At 43.4% G+C, this 15,701-nt stretch overlaps 9 protein-coding genes across 9 annotated transcripts; 4 read left to right on the forward strand and 5 right to left on the reverse strand.

Annotated features, from left to right (window-relative positions):
• Positions 1–183: 183 nt before the first annotated feature.
• EAE97_003390 (uncharacterized protein) lies at positions 184–1,262 on the reverse strand (the record flags this gene model as incomplete). Its single annotated transcript, XM_038873902.1, has 4 exons — positions 184–405; positions 500–627; positions 688–798; positions 1,109–1,262. 4 exons carry the CDS (start codon positions 1,260–1,262, stop codon positions 184–186), a joined length of 615 nt encoding a protein of 204 aa, XP_038735765.1.
• Positions 1,263–4,575: 3,313 nt separating this feature from the next.
• Positions 4,576–5,166, reverse strand: EAE97_003391 (uncharacterized protein; the record flags this gene model as incomplete). Its single annotated transcript, XM_038873903.1, has 4 exons — positions 4,576–4,608; positions 4,671–4,863; positions 4,995–5,085; positions 5,133–5,166. 4 exons carry the CDS (start codon positions 5,164–5,166, stop codon positions 4,576–4,578), a joined length of 351 nt encoding a protein of 116 aa, XP_038735766.1.
• Positions 5,167–5,453: 287 nt separating this feature from the next.
• EAE97_003392 (uncharacterized protein) lies at positions 5,454–5,792 on the forward strand (the record flags this gene model as incomplete). The annotated part of the gene is made up of 2 exons (XM_038873904.1): positions 5,454–5,490; positions 5,584–5,792. The coding sequence occupies 2 exons, from the start codon at positions 5,454–5,456 to the stop codon at positions 5,790–5,792; spliced, it is 246 nt and encodes an 81-aa protein (XP_038735767.1).
• Positions 5,793–6,160: 368 nt separating this feature from the next.
• EAE97_003393 (uncharacterized protein) lies at positions 6,161–6,600 on the reverse strand (the record flags this gene model as incomplete). Its single annotated transcript, XM_038873905.1, has 3 exons — positions 6,161–6,305; positions 6,378–6,544; positions 6,598–6,600. 3 exons carry the CDS (start codon positions 6,598–6,600, stop codon positions 6,161–6,163), a joined length of 315 nt encoding a protein of 104 aa, XP_038735768.1.
• Positions 6,601–6,931: 331 nt separating this feature from the next.
• EAE97_003394 (uncharacterized protein) lies at positions 6,932–7,767 on the forward strand (the record flags this gene model as incomplete). The annotated part of the gene is made up of 3 exons (XM_038873906.1): positions 6,932–7,207; positions 7,323–7,444; positions 7,498–7,767. 3 exons carry the CDS (start codon positions 6,932–6,934, stop codon positions 7,562–7,564), a joined length of 465 nt encoding a protein of 154 aa, XP_038735769.1. The 3' UTR covers positions 7,565–7,767.
• EAE97_003395 (uncharacterized protein) lies at positions 7,767–8,933 on the reverse strand (the record flags this gene model as incomplete). Its single annotated transcript, XM_038873907.1, has 3 exons — positions 7,767–8,582; positions 8,633–8,716; positions 8,763–8,933. The coding sequence occupies 3 exons, from the start codon at positions 8,931–8,933 to the stop codon at positions 7,767–7,769; spliced, it is 1,071 nt and encodes a 356-aa protein (XP_038735770.1).
• A 208-nt stretch (positions 8,934–9,141) lies between these two features.
• On the forward strand, positions 9,142–11,316 carry EAE97_003396 (uncharacterized protein). Its single transcript, XM_038873908.1, has 5 exons — positions 9,142–9,190; positions 9,257–10,042; positions 10,113–10,313; positions 10,361–10,459; positions 10,516–11,316. The coding sequence occupies exons 3-5, from the start codon at positions 10,165–10,167 to the stop codon at positions 11,039–11,041; spliced, it is 774 nt and encodes a 257-aa protein (XP_038735771.1). The 5' UTR covers positions 9,142–9,190; positions 9,257–10,042; positions 10,113–10,164; the 3' UTR covers positions 11,042–11,316.
• EAE97_003397 (uncharacterized protein) lies at positions 11,317–12,463 on the reverse strand. Its single transcript, XM_038873909.1, has 2 exons — positions 12,081–12,463; positions 11,317–12,027 (listed from the first exon to the last, which is right to left on the reverse strand). Exons 1-2 carry the CDS (start codon positions 12,327–12,329, stop codon positions 11,395–11,397), a joined length of 882 nt encoding a protein of 293 aa, XP_038735772.1. The 5' UTR covers positions 12,330–12,463; the 3' UTR covers positions 11,317–11,394.
• Positions 12,464–13,876: 1,413 nt separating this feature from the next.
• EAE97_003398 (uncharacterized protein) lies at positions 13,877–14,475 on the forward strand (the record flags this gene model as incomplete). Its single annotated transcript, XM_038873910.1, has 2 exons — positions 13,877–14,037; positions 14,088–14,475. The coding sequence occupies 2 exons, from the start codon at positions 13,877–13,879 to the stop codon at positions 14,473–14,475; spliced, it is 549 nt and encodes a 182-aa protein (XP_038735773.1).
• Positions 14,476–15,701: the final 1,226 nt, after the last annotated feature.

The following is a 15,701-nucleotide window of genomic DNA, read 5'->3' on the forward strand; positions in this document are numbered from 1 at the left end:
TGATCCCATCCTTTGTACAAGGTAAGCAATTTGGATATCTCAAAAGTGGCCCATTAGCACCCGCCCAGTTCCTCCCTTCCCAACACCTTTGCATATAGTTGATACATTCTTGCAATGTAAATCTTTCGCCCATAAAATTCATCGATCATCCGACATAGTCAATTTGAATCTGAAATAAAACACCTAGTAACCTTCTCCGCCAGTAGCACCATTATGACCACCACCATAAACATAAGCACCGCCATCGTGCTCTGCTTCTACCTGTTGACCAGCGAGGACATTATTAGCACCCTCTGCTCCGACCGGGAACGTTGCCGAAGCTGCATTTGCAGTAGTAGCTCCAGAAGGTGGTCCGAAACCAGAGCTACCTGGTCTATTTTGGTTGTCTCCTCGAGTCGATTGTTGCTAAAAAAATCCGTTAGTCTTGTACATGGTTGGTCCAGTAAGTATGAATCATAGATAGATGCTAAAGGATATTTGATTAAGTGATTGGACTCACTTCTCGATATTTTGATAGGTAAATTTTGAGTGCTTCGGCATAATTTTCGAATCCTAAGGAGGTCATGGCGAAAAGAATGTCTTCTCCATTGACAGTCTTGCGCTTCTCTTGATGACATTTCTCAGAAGCTGTGATAGGTCAATTAGAACAGTACATTAATTTTTCTCGATTTTCGGACCGAGACATACCTTCGCTTGTGATGAAAGAGATGAATTCGCTGACACATTCTTGCATGCACTCTTTGGCCTCTTTTGCAATCTTTGCATTTTCTGGTAGAGCTGTCTTCATGATACGTGCAACTGGCGCAAAGTTACGAATGTTAGCTTCTGAATGACCAAGATCATATTTTTCCTCCCTCGAGGCGCCTCGCGTCTCCGGTGATTGAGAAGATGAAGTGTGAGACATGATAGGATGTATGATCACAGTGACACCGCTAGATTGAAACGTTTGTACTCCAAGCTCTTAACTGGTCCAAAGGCGAGGACATGCGCGTGTAATTAGTGTGATCAACGAAGCGATACCATTCACCATGAACTTCGCTATAGGTAATCACACAAGATTCGATCCAAGATGGTGAATGACTGAAAAAAAAAGAAATCATCAACTAACCATTTGCTATAGGGAGCCATCTATCTTGTTCTTTGACTTCAAACTCGTAGCCTCCAGGAGCGTGTGGATCCGTATGTTCATTCATTTGTGCATCCGTGTCATCTGGCGAGACTCCTTGTTCAACGTCCGTTTCCTTTGGAGGGGAATTGGACATGATGTATTTGGGTAGGTGCAGGTGTCGGATAGCCGCTTCCTCAAAATTCCTTGGTTGCCACGTCGGCCGTATGATGTGTAGGACACGTCGTAAAGCCTTGCGATCTCGCAGTTATGCGTATCTGCGTGTTGACTTGCGTTGACCCTCGAGCAGACAGCCTTCTTTTCCCAATGTGCTTACTCTACCTAGCTGGATGTTGCCGGAAAAACGCGAGTGAATGGGGGTTGCGCCTCCGTATGAAACTAGGGTCCTTTGAAAGGGTATCACTTTCTGGGCTGAGCTGCAGGTATCCTACTGCATAAATCGCGTCAGAGGGTTTACAAAAAATTCGGGGATAGAAGGGTGGGTAGAGAATTTTTTGGTATGAAATTGTAAAGAAAGCTTACCCACTTTCGTTCGAGGTCGGAGATATTCAAAGACTTCCTGCACGAAGGCGCCTTGTGTTTCTATGTTTATGAAATCTGCAAGACAATAAATAATTGATGCGCGTGGGTGGGAAAGATAGAAACGTGGGGTTTAATGAAGGAAGGAAGAAATGATAGATAGAGTGACAGAGAAGGGTTTTCTTTTGATTGTATGTTCAGTGTCTTGTAATCGAGGTATCAAATGGGTGGTAGTAATGGGGTTGTTGGTATGGGATGATGGTATGTATGGATGTAGCTTTTTCTCTTGGATGTAAGCTGGAGGTTTAGATACTAGATAGGTAGGTTGTGACCTTTGACCTTATAAGGATCCCAATGGAAGGAGCTATGATTGTAGAATAGCTAGCGCCGAGGCTCTTTCTTTTTTAGGGTCCTTTCATGCCCCGTACGCACTTTGAATCACCAGCACAACGACGGAAAAAGAAAAGTCAAAGTGTGGCGGATAAGGTGTAATAAGGTTACCGAGTAGTATTTGGAAGGTATCTACGATAGGTATCTAGGTATCAACTTCTGATAGAGCAGAGGGACCGTACAGAGTACAAAGCTCGAGATACAGCTCAGCTGGTAAGATTCAATCCAATTCGATCCAATTCAATTCAATCCAGTTCAATCTAATTCCTATGGTTCAAAGGTAGAATCAAGTAAGATCCAAGAAAATTGTCAATTTTCTCAACCCTGTATACAATACCTACCTAGGTAGGTACCTAGGTAGGTAGATAGACACAACCGTAGAATTACACCTTCTCGAGTTCTGGAGTAGAATTACGCAATACTATACCTACTGGGTAGATACTTTCTTGACAGTAGAACCTTCCTGACAGTAGATCCATAGCATGAGAGTACGGCAGTCACCCATTGAACTTTCTTCATGGATGGATATTGAGTAGAATATTCAATAGATACACACGAAAACACGGTATGTAGGCGGTAGTATCTTATTTGGGTACTCAGGCTGTAGGTGTAAGCGTGAGTGTAATAAGTGTAATAAGTGTAATAATAATAAGTATAACAAGTAATAAGTGTACCTTGTAGTTGGTCTCGAGGTGGTGTTGTGTAGCTATGAAGTAGCTAAGGGGTGCTGTTTATATTGGATCTGTAATACCATTGAGCTATGAAGCTTTAGGTATACATTCAATAGATACCTAGGTAATAACAAGTGATGCTTGAAGTAAGTATGTACACTTTTCAGCAATACTAATAAATTATTTTCTAATTCAATATCATATCTAGGTAGTTCTAGCTGAGCTTGATTGTGTTGTAATATCAATTTACAACTCCCCAAAATTGTTTATCTGTGAACGCCAAAAAAACATCCTGATGTCAGTTTAATTTTACCTCGAACTCTGAATGGTCAACACAAAAGTTGATCGAGCTTCCAGACGTCAGGTACATGAAGCAAGGCTTGGGAACGGCTTGGGGATTTTCTCGGAAAACGGTAAGATATGTGAATGGAGAATTCAACTTCTATGCCATCATTATCTACTGTCCAATGAATAAATAATGCTTCAATGAAAATTGTCATTGGGTATGCTCATTTAAACAGAATTGGAAATTAATAAGTGCATTGATTCGGGGATCGAGTGATTGTGCCAGGCATGCGTGCCCTTCACCCTCCAATAGCTTATTATCATGCCATATGCAATAAGTAATTGCTATTCACTCAAGTGACCAATACTTTTCAAGATATATATGCAGCCTATCAACTGCACCTCCCATCACATCCCGTCCTCAGTCGACCGATGAAGTATTGTTTGTTTGTCGACCATCCCTCCTTTTAGAATAGCATTATACCATTCCATGAACTGCACTGCATCTGTGCATTGATATCACCAAATACTTTGACACTTTTGCTCCCGCAGCTTGGTATTACGTGATGTCACGTCCGAGGCGTGGATTAAATCCATGGTTAAGAAGACAATGACGAAGAGAGTATCTACGATGTTATCTACGTAGGTCCTTGCGGGGAGCCTTGTTCTGTTACTTTTGCTTTGTCACGGAGTTGTTTCGTGGACGTTGCTGAGCAGGTACAATTGCACGTGTACACAGCAGGAGAAGGCCACATAGGATTGCTCCACATTCGCAACACAGTATCAGGTTTTTGTAGGGAATATTCGATCACTATGATGTGGATGAGCAGGGAAGGTTACCTGGAGATGAGTATATCACGAAGCTCGCTGTCACCGTTGTATCGATTCTGCAAATGGACATCATATCCGTCTCTGTGCAGAAGTATTATGTTCGTCATCCAGTAACAAAATACGAGATGAACCATAATCATCCTGCTTCATACCCCCACAATCGATATCATTTCTGCAGATGCAAGGTTCTGGTCAGCCTGACGGTGATTGAACAACACACCGCGCTTCTCATGCGAACTCAGCCAAAAATATGAACGTCTCGGGTCCTCTCATTCCTGACAGCCCTTTATGATTGGGCATCAAAGACATCAATTCGAGGCGTTCTCGTTGGGCCTTGAGACGCGAGCCGCCGTGATAATTTAGGACTCAGGCTCGAACTGGGAGGAATATTGTTTGTTATACAGCGCATCAAAACTGCCAGTAATTTGGATATTTGGGTCTAGACGTTTCGATTCATCCACCGATTTACGAGCAATCCAATGTTACTATAACGTTGTACAAATTCTCGTGATGCACGTAAGAATATCACAACCTTCGGGGTAACTCAGTAAGGAGAATCATTTTGACAAGTCGAGATCTTGGGCATGAATGCTTCCCCGCGGATGTCATATTTGCTTTCCCCTTATGCAAAAGAATAGCCTGGCAAGCCCTTGCCTCTTCATTGACTGCCCTATGAGCCAAAGTAGATTTTTACCCATCTTTGTTGTTGATGCAACGCCCATACTCCAATATATGTGACCAATACTGATGCTCTTACTGCTGCACGACCTGGATATTGTTCTTCTTCTGTGTAACAACACTTGTCAGCAAATGATTTCTATCAAGCCGAGGAATCAACTCTTTCGTACCTTCCATTTCTCCATTTCTGATTGTTTGCTATTGTATTGCTTAACCAAATCCTCCAAGACTTTCCGTAGACCTTCCGAATTTGTCTTCAAAGCCGGCACCACATCCTTTACAGTCCGCTCAACTAACACGCCATTTATCATCCGAAAACACTTTCGGTCACCAGGAAGAGGTTCGAGTGTTTCGAGAACAAGTCTATTTGAATAAGGACGGTGAGCATAAGCTTTCAAGCGGTGAGAATTTGAATCTCCAAGTATGTCTTGTATGTGATAGCCGGGAGATAATTGATCTCTGCAAGTCGGGGGTAAATCAAGCCTGGAACTCACTTGTGCTCCTCTGCTTCTGTCTCTACATCGCCAATTTTCGAGGCTATTTGCTGCAGACCATTTTTGTAATTTGTGTACTGGTTTTGGAGCTCTGATGAAGTGTCAGTTGATAGTTCCGATGTGTAATGAAGTATGTACCTTGCTGCTTGCGCGCCGTAATTTGTTGCGCCATATCTCAAAAATAAGACTTCGAAATGACTGAAAAGTTGTCGTTCCTCTGAATTTCGAAGACGGTTAGGAGTTTCAGTCGAAAAGTAAGTAGGTATCGGAGTATAGTATATCTAGGTATCGTATTAGAAAGACGAGCGCGGGGCACCCACTAAAATTAATACTGCCACTTTCACCGCTCAGAATTGTCCCGAATACTTTTGAACGATCTCGAGACGATCTCAAATGTCATAATTTGTTCCCCAAGACAAGTATCGATCTGGGATTCCACAATCAAGAAGAAGTTTCAAAATGCATCCCCATTTGTGGACCAAAGATAATTCTGCAGGTACTATATTCAACCTCTTATTCCCTTGCGAACTCTATACATGCATTTGGGAAAGCTCATCAGACCATTTCGACAATCTCTAATATTCAGTAGCTTGCGAAGAAGTCATGGCAGCTTTAGATGAATGCCACGCCCGAGGATTCCTGTGGAAATGTATGGGAATGTGCAACGATAAAAAGACAGCAGTAAACAAATGTCTAAGGGCGCAACGACTGGCTCGAACAGCGGCGAACCGAGAAGCGGCAAAAGTCAAGAATGAGAAAATCAAAGCGAAATGGGCAGAGATAGACGAGGCTTCATAAGGGCATAAGTCAGATTTTACAGATACGTCTTAGGGATTGGGTTATGGGGGAAGGGCGTTGGTTTACGATAGAGGGGCGTTTGGATGTCATTCAATGTTGAATCATATCGGCATTCCATTTTGGGATAAGACGTATGCCATGATGATACGAATGGATCGACTTGATAAGAGGGAGGTGTGTCGGATATGGAGTATTTGCTATACTGAGCGTCTGTACTTCGCGGATGAAACCATATCAAGAACTCAACTCAATTAAACCATTATGAAAAATCTACAGTGAAAGGCTTTGGAAATATTTTCATTATTGAAGTATAATGTCGCACCAAATTTGATCAATTTTGAAACACGCCTGGCCCAGTATACCATTTCTTACTTTCGCGCTCTGAATGCATTTCCGAAGGTGAATAGCCCGTACAAGGCGAGTAAACTTAAACCCGCTGGCAAAGGTTTTTGACTGCGAATTGCTCTTGGAATAGAAGAGCCTGCAAGAACGACAGATGCGAGAAGAGCGAGTCTGTAAAGAACAATATGAGCTTTGGAGCAAAGGTAAATGGTTAGATATGCACGGTGGACCAAAAAGACATACTCAACGCCATAAGACAGGCGGCTTTGGATACGATAACCACCCAATAGGTACAAGGATCCAACAGTGAGACCTGCGGCGACAGATGGAATACTTCCAGTCCTGACATAACCCATCGTTCCACCACCCGCAGTGAGTGCACCAAGGATATATGCTGGCAATTCGATTCCCTAGCCACCGTCAATAAACTGTACACATTCAAGGAGTAGACTCATGAACCCACCATATTTGCGATTTGTTCTTGAATTAGATTTAGATTGAGATTGAATGATGAGACGTTTCCTGTGATTCGATACTATTCGGTAGTTCAGTGATATCTTATTTAGTATTACAAAGCTAGAACAATTGAATGACGGAAGCTACCCCTCGGCTCTGCCCCCATGCAGAAACCCCTGCAAACGCTAGCAACATCCCCATAGTAATCGCATCAAGCTTCGTGGCCTTCGAGCTCTAAGCCAAAATTCACAATTCACAACCACAACCTTCACACTTTTCCAATTACACCACGAATTTCACGTTCTTTCCTTCCCACGCACACGATCTTCCAATTCCGAACAATGGCGCCAAAGAAGAACGCTGCAGCTGCGGCTGCCATCGCACCACCAACCACACAAACCACAACTACCACAACTACTATCCCGTCCTCTACACCCATTAAGATACCATCCAAATCCTCTTCGCAACATCAATCGCCTCAACAAGTAGCCGTCGGTATCTGGAAAAATTACCTCGATAAAACACCACAGAGAACAAAGTTGATCGATGTGTTCATGTCATTTTTGGTTGTAGTGGGGGTACTACAATTTGTCTACTGTATCTTGGCTGGCAACTACGTAAGTACCGTGTTGTACTTTGGATATGGATCGTAGGGAAGGAATACATAGCGATCAATGGAGAATGATGGGCGTGTGGCCAGTGGAAAGTCGTATGCTAACACAATCGTAATAGCCATTCAACGCATTTCTTTCTGGATTCTCGGCAACTGTAGGACAATTCGTTCTGACGGCTTCATTACGCATACAGACGAATGAGGAGAACAAGGCAGAATTTAACTCCGTCTCCCCAGAGAGGTATATAGTTATCATTTATTGATGATCCGGGGTACTGCTAACAATATAAACAGGGCTTTTGCAGATTACGTTTTTGGAAGTTTGATTCTACATTTCTTTTGCGTTAACTTCATCAATTAGATGTGTGAAATTCAGGGGAGCTTTAATGCAGCGTGGGAAGACAGATTTTGCAGGGACTGTAGGATTACCAAAAGCTGGGGAGGAATATATTCCCATTATTATGAATCATAAGGGTGTTTTTGTTTTTGTTTTCGTTTTTTATGTCACAACTACATATCAAATGTGGAATTACTGGCTATACATTTAGTGCTATCTCGGACAGTTAATCAACGCCACTATCATATGGATCTTTCGTCTCTGTGAATATTGGACTAGGCGCTGGGCTTGCGGCTTTGGGTGTCCCGCTCCTTGGAGGGCCTCCTGCTTTGGGAGGTGGGGGCACACCACCGCTTTTCGTGCTCGGCGCATGATCTAACTCTCTACTCTTTTTCTCTCCCTCCATGAAATAGTCGTCCATGAAGTTATTCGGATTGTGCCCATGTTTCTTCTCTTTCTTCCTTGCTGGTGTCGTAGTTACTGGGGCCGCAAGTTGCGCTGGCACCAGAAATTCACCTGGCTCTTGTGCCACTGCAGCTGGCACAAAGATTTGACCTGCATTGCTTTCGCTTCCCATCTTCTCCCGAGGTTCCTCATTTGAAAATCTCGCGCTCTCTCCCTCAAACAATGTTTCTCCTGGTCCAGCAACAGGCTCACTCAGCGGAGCTGGCAACCTATGTAACGCTCCATATCCTAAAGTACAACCTAGAGCTCCATCTCCACCCCAGTCCCTACTCGGGTGGATAGTGATTTCCCTTGTAACGTTGTATTCATTATTGTAGATGTAAAGTCGTAATGGTCGTCCGATGTGATCCTCGACTAATTCGCCCAATCCACTCTCTCCGTGTAAAACCCCCTCAGGCGTGCCGAGAATGTAATCGCTGTAAGGAAGGAGGCCCGCGAGGTCGGCTGGAGAGTTGGCAGGTACGTCTAAGATATGCCATATATTTGAAACGGTGGAGAGAGATGTCCATTGAAGGGTCAGGCCTAAGGATGGAGTATCAGAAGGAACGGGAATATGAATAGTTCGAGTACGTTGGCCCTGAATATGTTAGTTTGTCGAACGTGAACGAATCGCGAGGGAGGTTATGCCTTTGCGCTCCAGAGACCAAGAGTTACTGAACTTCCCGCACAATTGCGCACTTCTTGGGCAAACAGATTCGCATCAGAATCGTCCTAAAACTGATCAGCTATGCCAACGGCATTAGATAAGAGAACGCACGATCATTCGTCCATTAATTCCGACAATAAAATCAAACCAAGGTTCAACAGCCAGTTCTGGGGTCTTATTCCTAAGAACTTGAAATCCAAATGCGGCATGGTTGTCCCGATTCTGGTGAGCGGGAGAGTCCGAATCTAATCGGGAAATAAAGCGATTTAAAGCGTTGAACATATTGAAATGGGAAATCCTTGAAAGTGTTATTTATTGAAGCTCTGGAGACACTCAGTCAACACATTTGAGACGTGTTGTTCTCAAGGTGCAACCCTTGCTTTCACCGTCAGCCTTGCAGCTACAGTATGGCCCAAGCTTCTTTCACCTTGTTTGCAAATTGCATGTGGTATGGAAGGCTACCACCACAAATTTCAATCATTCACTTCAACCTTTTGAAGCTTCCAAGAGGAAATGGATGGTGTACTAATCCACTCGATGTATGTATTAATTATGTTTTAAACATTAATAAATCATGCGCCCTAAAGTCACTGACCTATATCTAGATAGTACCTGAGTTACTCGAGTACTTATTCTCTACTCTCTTCTTCGTTTGGTTCAGCAAGGTTGAATCTGAAGGATCTACACGTGGAAAAGAAAAGTTCTTATATGAGTGATAGAAGAATTTGATTTTAGGAAAAAGAAATACGAGATCTGCTCGTTTCTGCGGGATGCCATCGACCAAATCTTGAATCGTCTCAAAGTACTCGTTCCCCATACGTACAGACACGACAACAGAAAGAGAAAGCCCGTCGATCATTAGAAGATATATACCTTCACCAGCGCCTCTTCCATTACCTCATCCTGAGACATTATTTTGTCATTCAAATTCTGGAAGACGTCTCCAAGTGATTATCAGACAAGGGCTCGGTGTTGTCTTTAGCAGTGCAGTTCATTTTGAAACTGGTGCCAGAGAGAGACCAATACCACCTTCATTTAAAAACGCGACTAGCACGAACTCTAGTTAAAAATTCTCCGGTCTGGTAGTGCCTCCAAAGAAATCAAACAGATCTCTCGACACAGAATTCATTCAGTCAGCCCCTTGAAGTCACGAGGTTCAAATCAACAAGTAGATATTGTCAGATCACCAATTTCGAAATTTCGTCCTCGTCAGACTAGTATTGTAACTTTCACTCCTGCGTTTCAGAATCGGACCTACTCGTCTTTGCCTGACCAAAGCATAGTGCGTCATTTGCTGGCTATACTGCAAGCCATTAGACGTCAGAGCAGTAGGAAGCGAGCGAACCTTGCAATTTTGAAAGAAAGGGCCACTGAGCAGCGCAAGGACTTTAGTGAGTACGACTTTAAACTTACACACTTGACCCATGAATTCCTCTTCTGACGATAGCTTCATCAACAAAGTCCATAAAGGAATTTAATCAAAAATTTAGTTCCAGATTGGGAACCTTTAACAATGGTTGTCAATAGCAGCAAGTCGTTTGGACATGCAGCTGCGAAAGAATATGAAGAGAGCCAAGATGAAGATACCTCCGCCCAATTTGAATTAGACGAAAATTGTACCCATTACACTTCCTTGAAAGAAGTGCCCTGGGATCTACATAAGTAGGTCTGCATGCTATGATGTAATTTTTATTTAACTGACATTTTAGATACTGGCAGCAGCGTTATAGCATGTTCTCACTCTACGACAATGGTATCTATATGACAGATGATGCTTGGTTCGGCGTTACCCCTGAACCGGTAGCTACGTAAGTCTCCCTTATTACACGCGCACTTGTTTGTGTACATCACTGACTGTACGCAGTCAAATCGCTCAAGACTATGCCTCTTCTACATCGCCCACAAAAACAACTATAATTGATCTATTCGCTGGCGCTGGCGGCAACTCCATCGCGTTCGCTCTTTCCAACCGTTGGGCCCATGTCATAGCCATTGAGAAAGACCCCTCGGTTATCGCCTGCGCTGAAAACAATGCCTACGTCTATGGTGCCACAAACATAACTTGGGTTAATGGAGACTGCTTTGAGTACCTCAAGACTCACGCCTCTTCTATTAATCCTTCAGAAACTGTCATTTTCGCATCCCCACCATGGGGAGGTCCTGGCTATACTTCTGAAAATATCTTCGATCTGAGAACTATGCAACCATATTCTGTGCAGTATATTCACGAGGCATGTAAGGCAATGGATACAGCATTGTATCTTCCACGAACAAGCGACCTCAGACAAATCTCTGCACTGTTGCCCGATGGAAAGAAGGTTGAGCTTGTGCAATATTGCATGAAGGGAGCGAGTAAAGCGCTAGTGGCGTATATTCCAGCAATTCAATGATAATGATTTGATCGGTTTGATGAAGAATTCGGATATCCGGGTGGAGCTGCAAGTCGAGGTGCCTTGAAGCCTGAGGGCTGCAGCATACCTCCGGTCTATCATGTGGGGATTGGTACAAAATTTTGTTGCATATCGGAAATTCCTGAGGCAAATGGTGGGAGAAGACTTGGCCACTTGAGCAAAATTTCGAAACATGCAGATGGCATCAAGTGGCTTATGATATAAATCTATACATGTGGAAAAGAGGATATTTATCTCTAGTATTTGAAGGGCTTGGTTTAAACCAATTCAAACTACACATTATGTCACATAACTTATATATCCAGATTTACACAGTTTACATATCCACAGCCTCATCTAACTAATGTCCGGTCACTTCCTGCTGTCCTTGAACTTTGTAATCCCTGCTGTAGCCTGGTCTGCATCGCCTCTAATATCGCTTTCTCTTCGTGCTCCAATGGTAGCCAGCTAGGTATAATGATGTGATGCTTATCAATCTTGATTGTTCCTTCATCGGAAATGTGGTGAATTTCAGTTGGTTGCTCCACTGCACTAGCACTTTCTGAACTCTTCTCGATATCTTCTTCAGACCGGCTACTCAGCGAATGCGGCGTCCACCAGTAAATGGGAAAAGTCCTCTGTATGTTATTCACAACACAAGCGATAGCAACCAGAAGCATGCTCCCTAATAGGACCAAAGGTATAAGATACCATCCTATCTCCGTGATCTCAGGTGACGTAGCAGCTAACAAAGCAGTGGCTCCAGCCGGTGGATGAATCGTATTAGTCAAGCCCATCACAGCGGAAGCTACACCGACTGACAGAGCACCAGCCAACCATCGTAGATTCTCGAATTCTGCACTAAGTGCGAACAGTTTCGTTATGCCGACGCCGATGATGGAGGCGAGTAATTGACCCAAGATTGCATTTCGTGGCTGGGAAAGGGGAGATTCAATTGTGTTATATTCTAAAACTGCGGCAGCGCCCTATCGTTATCGTTAGATATAAAAAGACTCCATAGTAGCTTCTGGTAGCATACAAAACTTGCGATGACCAATGGGGTGCCACGTTCTTTGAAGTATGGAAGTCGATATATATTTTCGACAATCGCAATGCCGCAGAAAGCGCCAATGAAAGCCCAAAACCAAACAACTAGACTACCAGTGCGAGATCTCGGCTTAGTCCGATACCCAAAGAACCAGGAGATTGGCGTTGGGAGTATGTAGAGTCTAGGGGAAGGAATAATACGATTCAGATAATAATCTATATCAAAATCTAAGTTGGACATTGGTCCTAACTTTGGGCCAAGAACTTTGGTGGCTAAACAGAAAAGAACTCGGAAGAAACCTCAGGGATTTGAAAAATATGTTCTACATACAAAGGAATACAAATCATGTATATAGTAAGAAGGGAATTAAGCATAAATCAAACGCAAGAGTCATATAAAAAACATCAAACAAAGCAACAATTCACTCCCAACTATGACATAAGGGAAATCTTCCAAATCTCGACATCTCCGGTGAAGAGAAGTTACACAGACGGAATCAATGCACAAGACTATTCACAAGTGGACGAAACGCATTGAATAAGATATGAGCTAAAGGAGTACTGGAGAGTCGGAATCCGGGGTAGAAGCCAGGAAGAGAATTGACAGATATTAACAATATATCCACGATATTATGTCAGTCGAAACAACGCACGAAGCAACCTGTAGGAAGCGTGAAATCTCCGCGTCGCCATTGCACATGATGAATCTAGATGCCGAATGTGTGCGAGGAGAGTGTGTTGGTGCTTGCTGTTGCTAGTTGTTAGGTTCTGAAAGGAGACGCGATGACACATAGAAATACAAATTCACCAGTAGAGTTGCTGATCTTTCGGGATTTTTGATGCCTCAGGTCGTGTAGCTTCCGATGCTCCGACGATTGTACGGCCAAATAGTTCTAGGAAACTAATAAGATGTCTATGATTTATTAGCAGGTGGATGACTCGAGACTCGAGAGTGAGTACCTACCTATGCTTTGATGTTGGATTTAACTCGTACTTCGCTCGGCGTGTGTGTTCCCCGGTCTAATTGATCGCTCCATGCTACTGTTCGTATTGTGGTATTTTTGGAAACATCTACAGATACCTATCCTTGCAGCCGAATTCTGCTCACTGTTTTCATTTTCAGCAGTTCAATAGCACGGTACCGATCATACCTAATCATGTGAAATTGCTATATCGTATTGTGTGTGCAGTCTTGCAAGCGCCGGCCCCACTGAATACCCACCACAGGTTAATTTAACTTGTTTATGCTGTTCCTTTTGCTACAGAAGCTTGCAAGAGTAGCGCTCTATTCGCTCTTTATACATCGACCAAGTTGGGTTATCGTGAATGTACTTTGATTGTCGAGTACCGAGAACTCCCCTCGCCTTTCACAGCATTTCCTGTCTACCCTATTTCTGTAGGATTTGGAGAGGAAGTCGGTTCACAACGATTTGACGTTAGAAATGTCTGGGCAAAACTGGGCATAGCCTTCATTGTGGATTAGGCTTTTGTTTACGATATGGATTCCTTCGTTTTTTGCGTAAATACGGTCCCTTAGACAGATAAGAGTAGTCATGGTATATAAAACTCTAAGCCTCGTCTATACATAAGAGTTCAGCAACAAATTCCAGATATTTTGTCCCTTATATACGTAGCCAAGTAAGATTCAGACATTACTTCAATTCGCATACCTCCTCGTTCTACTCCCGACTTCAACTTTGACTCTCCACCTGATAAGTTAGCCATCGGCTGTATCGCGGCAACGAGCCCATTCCGTCAACTACCATTCTATCACAGTCACCTGCCATAATGCACACTCCCACGGTCGTTTCATTTCTTTGTGTCTTTATGACCGCCATCGAAGCCCTTGTAATACCCGCTGCGGATCAGATGAGAATATTTGTTGAAAACGTCGAGAATGTCGAAAATGTCGTCGCCTATATTGGCGTCAGCGGTGTCGACCTTGGCTGGTAATATAGATATCTCCCCTCTCATCACCTAACCGACTAACATCCCAAAGTGTGATATCCGATGACAACTTCCCCGTCAAGTCCGAGATCTCCAGTAATACGGGCATGGCAAATTGCTGGAACTGGAGCGAATCAGTGACAGATCTTGAAGTTACCTGGGGAGATTTTGATTGGATCAGTCTATACCGCGGCTCCGACTGTAATTCCAGCGACAGAATAACATACCTGAAGGATGATATCAACGTAGTCGATGGACAATCATGTCATTCGACAGATGTGGTGAGGGGCCGGGAATTCGTCAATTCGCTTTCTAGTGGCTCAATACTGTTCGGGAGGGGTAGTGCACCTCTTAGTGATATGCTTGTGCTTCCGAAAGCCACTCCATCTGTGGACTCTGTCACCAACAGGTTAGAGATGTTAAGGAATGGGGAACTGTAGATTTGATGGAAGATGTCTTTTTCTGTTGTTGGTTCTACGGAGTTAAACGGTTGTGATACCCGGACGAAAGGAGTTGATTCATTGAATGTTCATTAATTATGCCTATTTAAAAAGACCGCTTTCATTGCACCATTTTTCAATCATGAGATGAAGGAGAACGTGCGAAATTGTAACTATCTTGCGATAGCAGTCACTGCCATCTCCGCAACATGTGACTAAAACAGGCGAATACTTACTCCAAGGTGTAAGTCCTTGCTATATGGTAATGGGATATGAGCAATATTTGTCTGTACATATTATTTGATTTGTTGCACGAAGAACAGATAGAGGTAGGAGGCGGATGAGAAGTTGTGATCAAGTTTCACTTCATGCTCAATATCAGAGACATGCTGCCTGATCTTTTCAAATCATGGTGCAGTACCATCACTTCTACAAAGCCGACGCAGCAAGCTCCTAGTCTTGCTCCATGAATAATCGCCAGCTGTTTATGAATACATCCATCTGAATAGCATCTACATGCAATCGATCCTTTCTCTCCTTCTCTTTCCAACTCGGCATATCCGTATACGCAGTAAATCAAAAGCCATCATATTCGTTAGAATTCTCCACTTTGCCTCCTTCCTTGATACGATGAAGAACCATTCTCCAAAACGAAGGGATCTCATCGGGGTTTTACTGTCACCCTCAAAAGATCTGTCTGTCTGTATGACCATCAAACGACCCGCTGTTACACTCTATTGGCCGCCTTAATCGCCATATCTGTTTCTGGTACTTTCGTGCTTTCAGCAACTCCTCGTTCGGCTGTCTGTTCATCTATCCTGTTTCTATACGGACGATTGATAATGGTTCTATCTTTTACGGAAGCAAGTAATGTACTCCCATCTCTTTCTCTGGGGCAAATATATTCTGATAAAGTCTTGAAGATTTTGACTAAGACGAGGTACTTCGATCTGGCCATTGTTCATGAATCTTCGGATCTGTACACTCATGGCACATGTCGGATCTTGAAAGTCTGCGTAGCGAATAGATCCGGGAAAAGGGAGAGTATTACTAAATTTCTAAGTATTGGTTTCTTCTGAGATGGATGCTCTCTCCATTGGGGTGGCGTTTCGAGGACGAGATAAAGATGGAGTTAGACATAGCCCAGAATCTAGTATTTAGAGCAATGAGGCCGCTGAGATTCACAAGCTCTAAGAGGAGACACCATGTCGGCTAACGTGCATTAT

The sequence above is a fragment of the Botrytis byssoidea genome (assembly GCF_014898295.1).
Source record: "Botrytis byssoidea strain MUCL 94 chromosome Unknown BBYS_005, whole genome shotgun sequence".
NCBI lineage: Eukaryota > Fungi > Ascomycota > Leotiomycetes > Helotiales > Sclerotiniaceae > Botrytis > Botrytis byssoidea.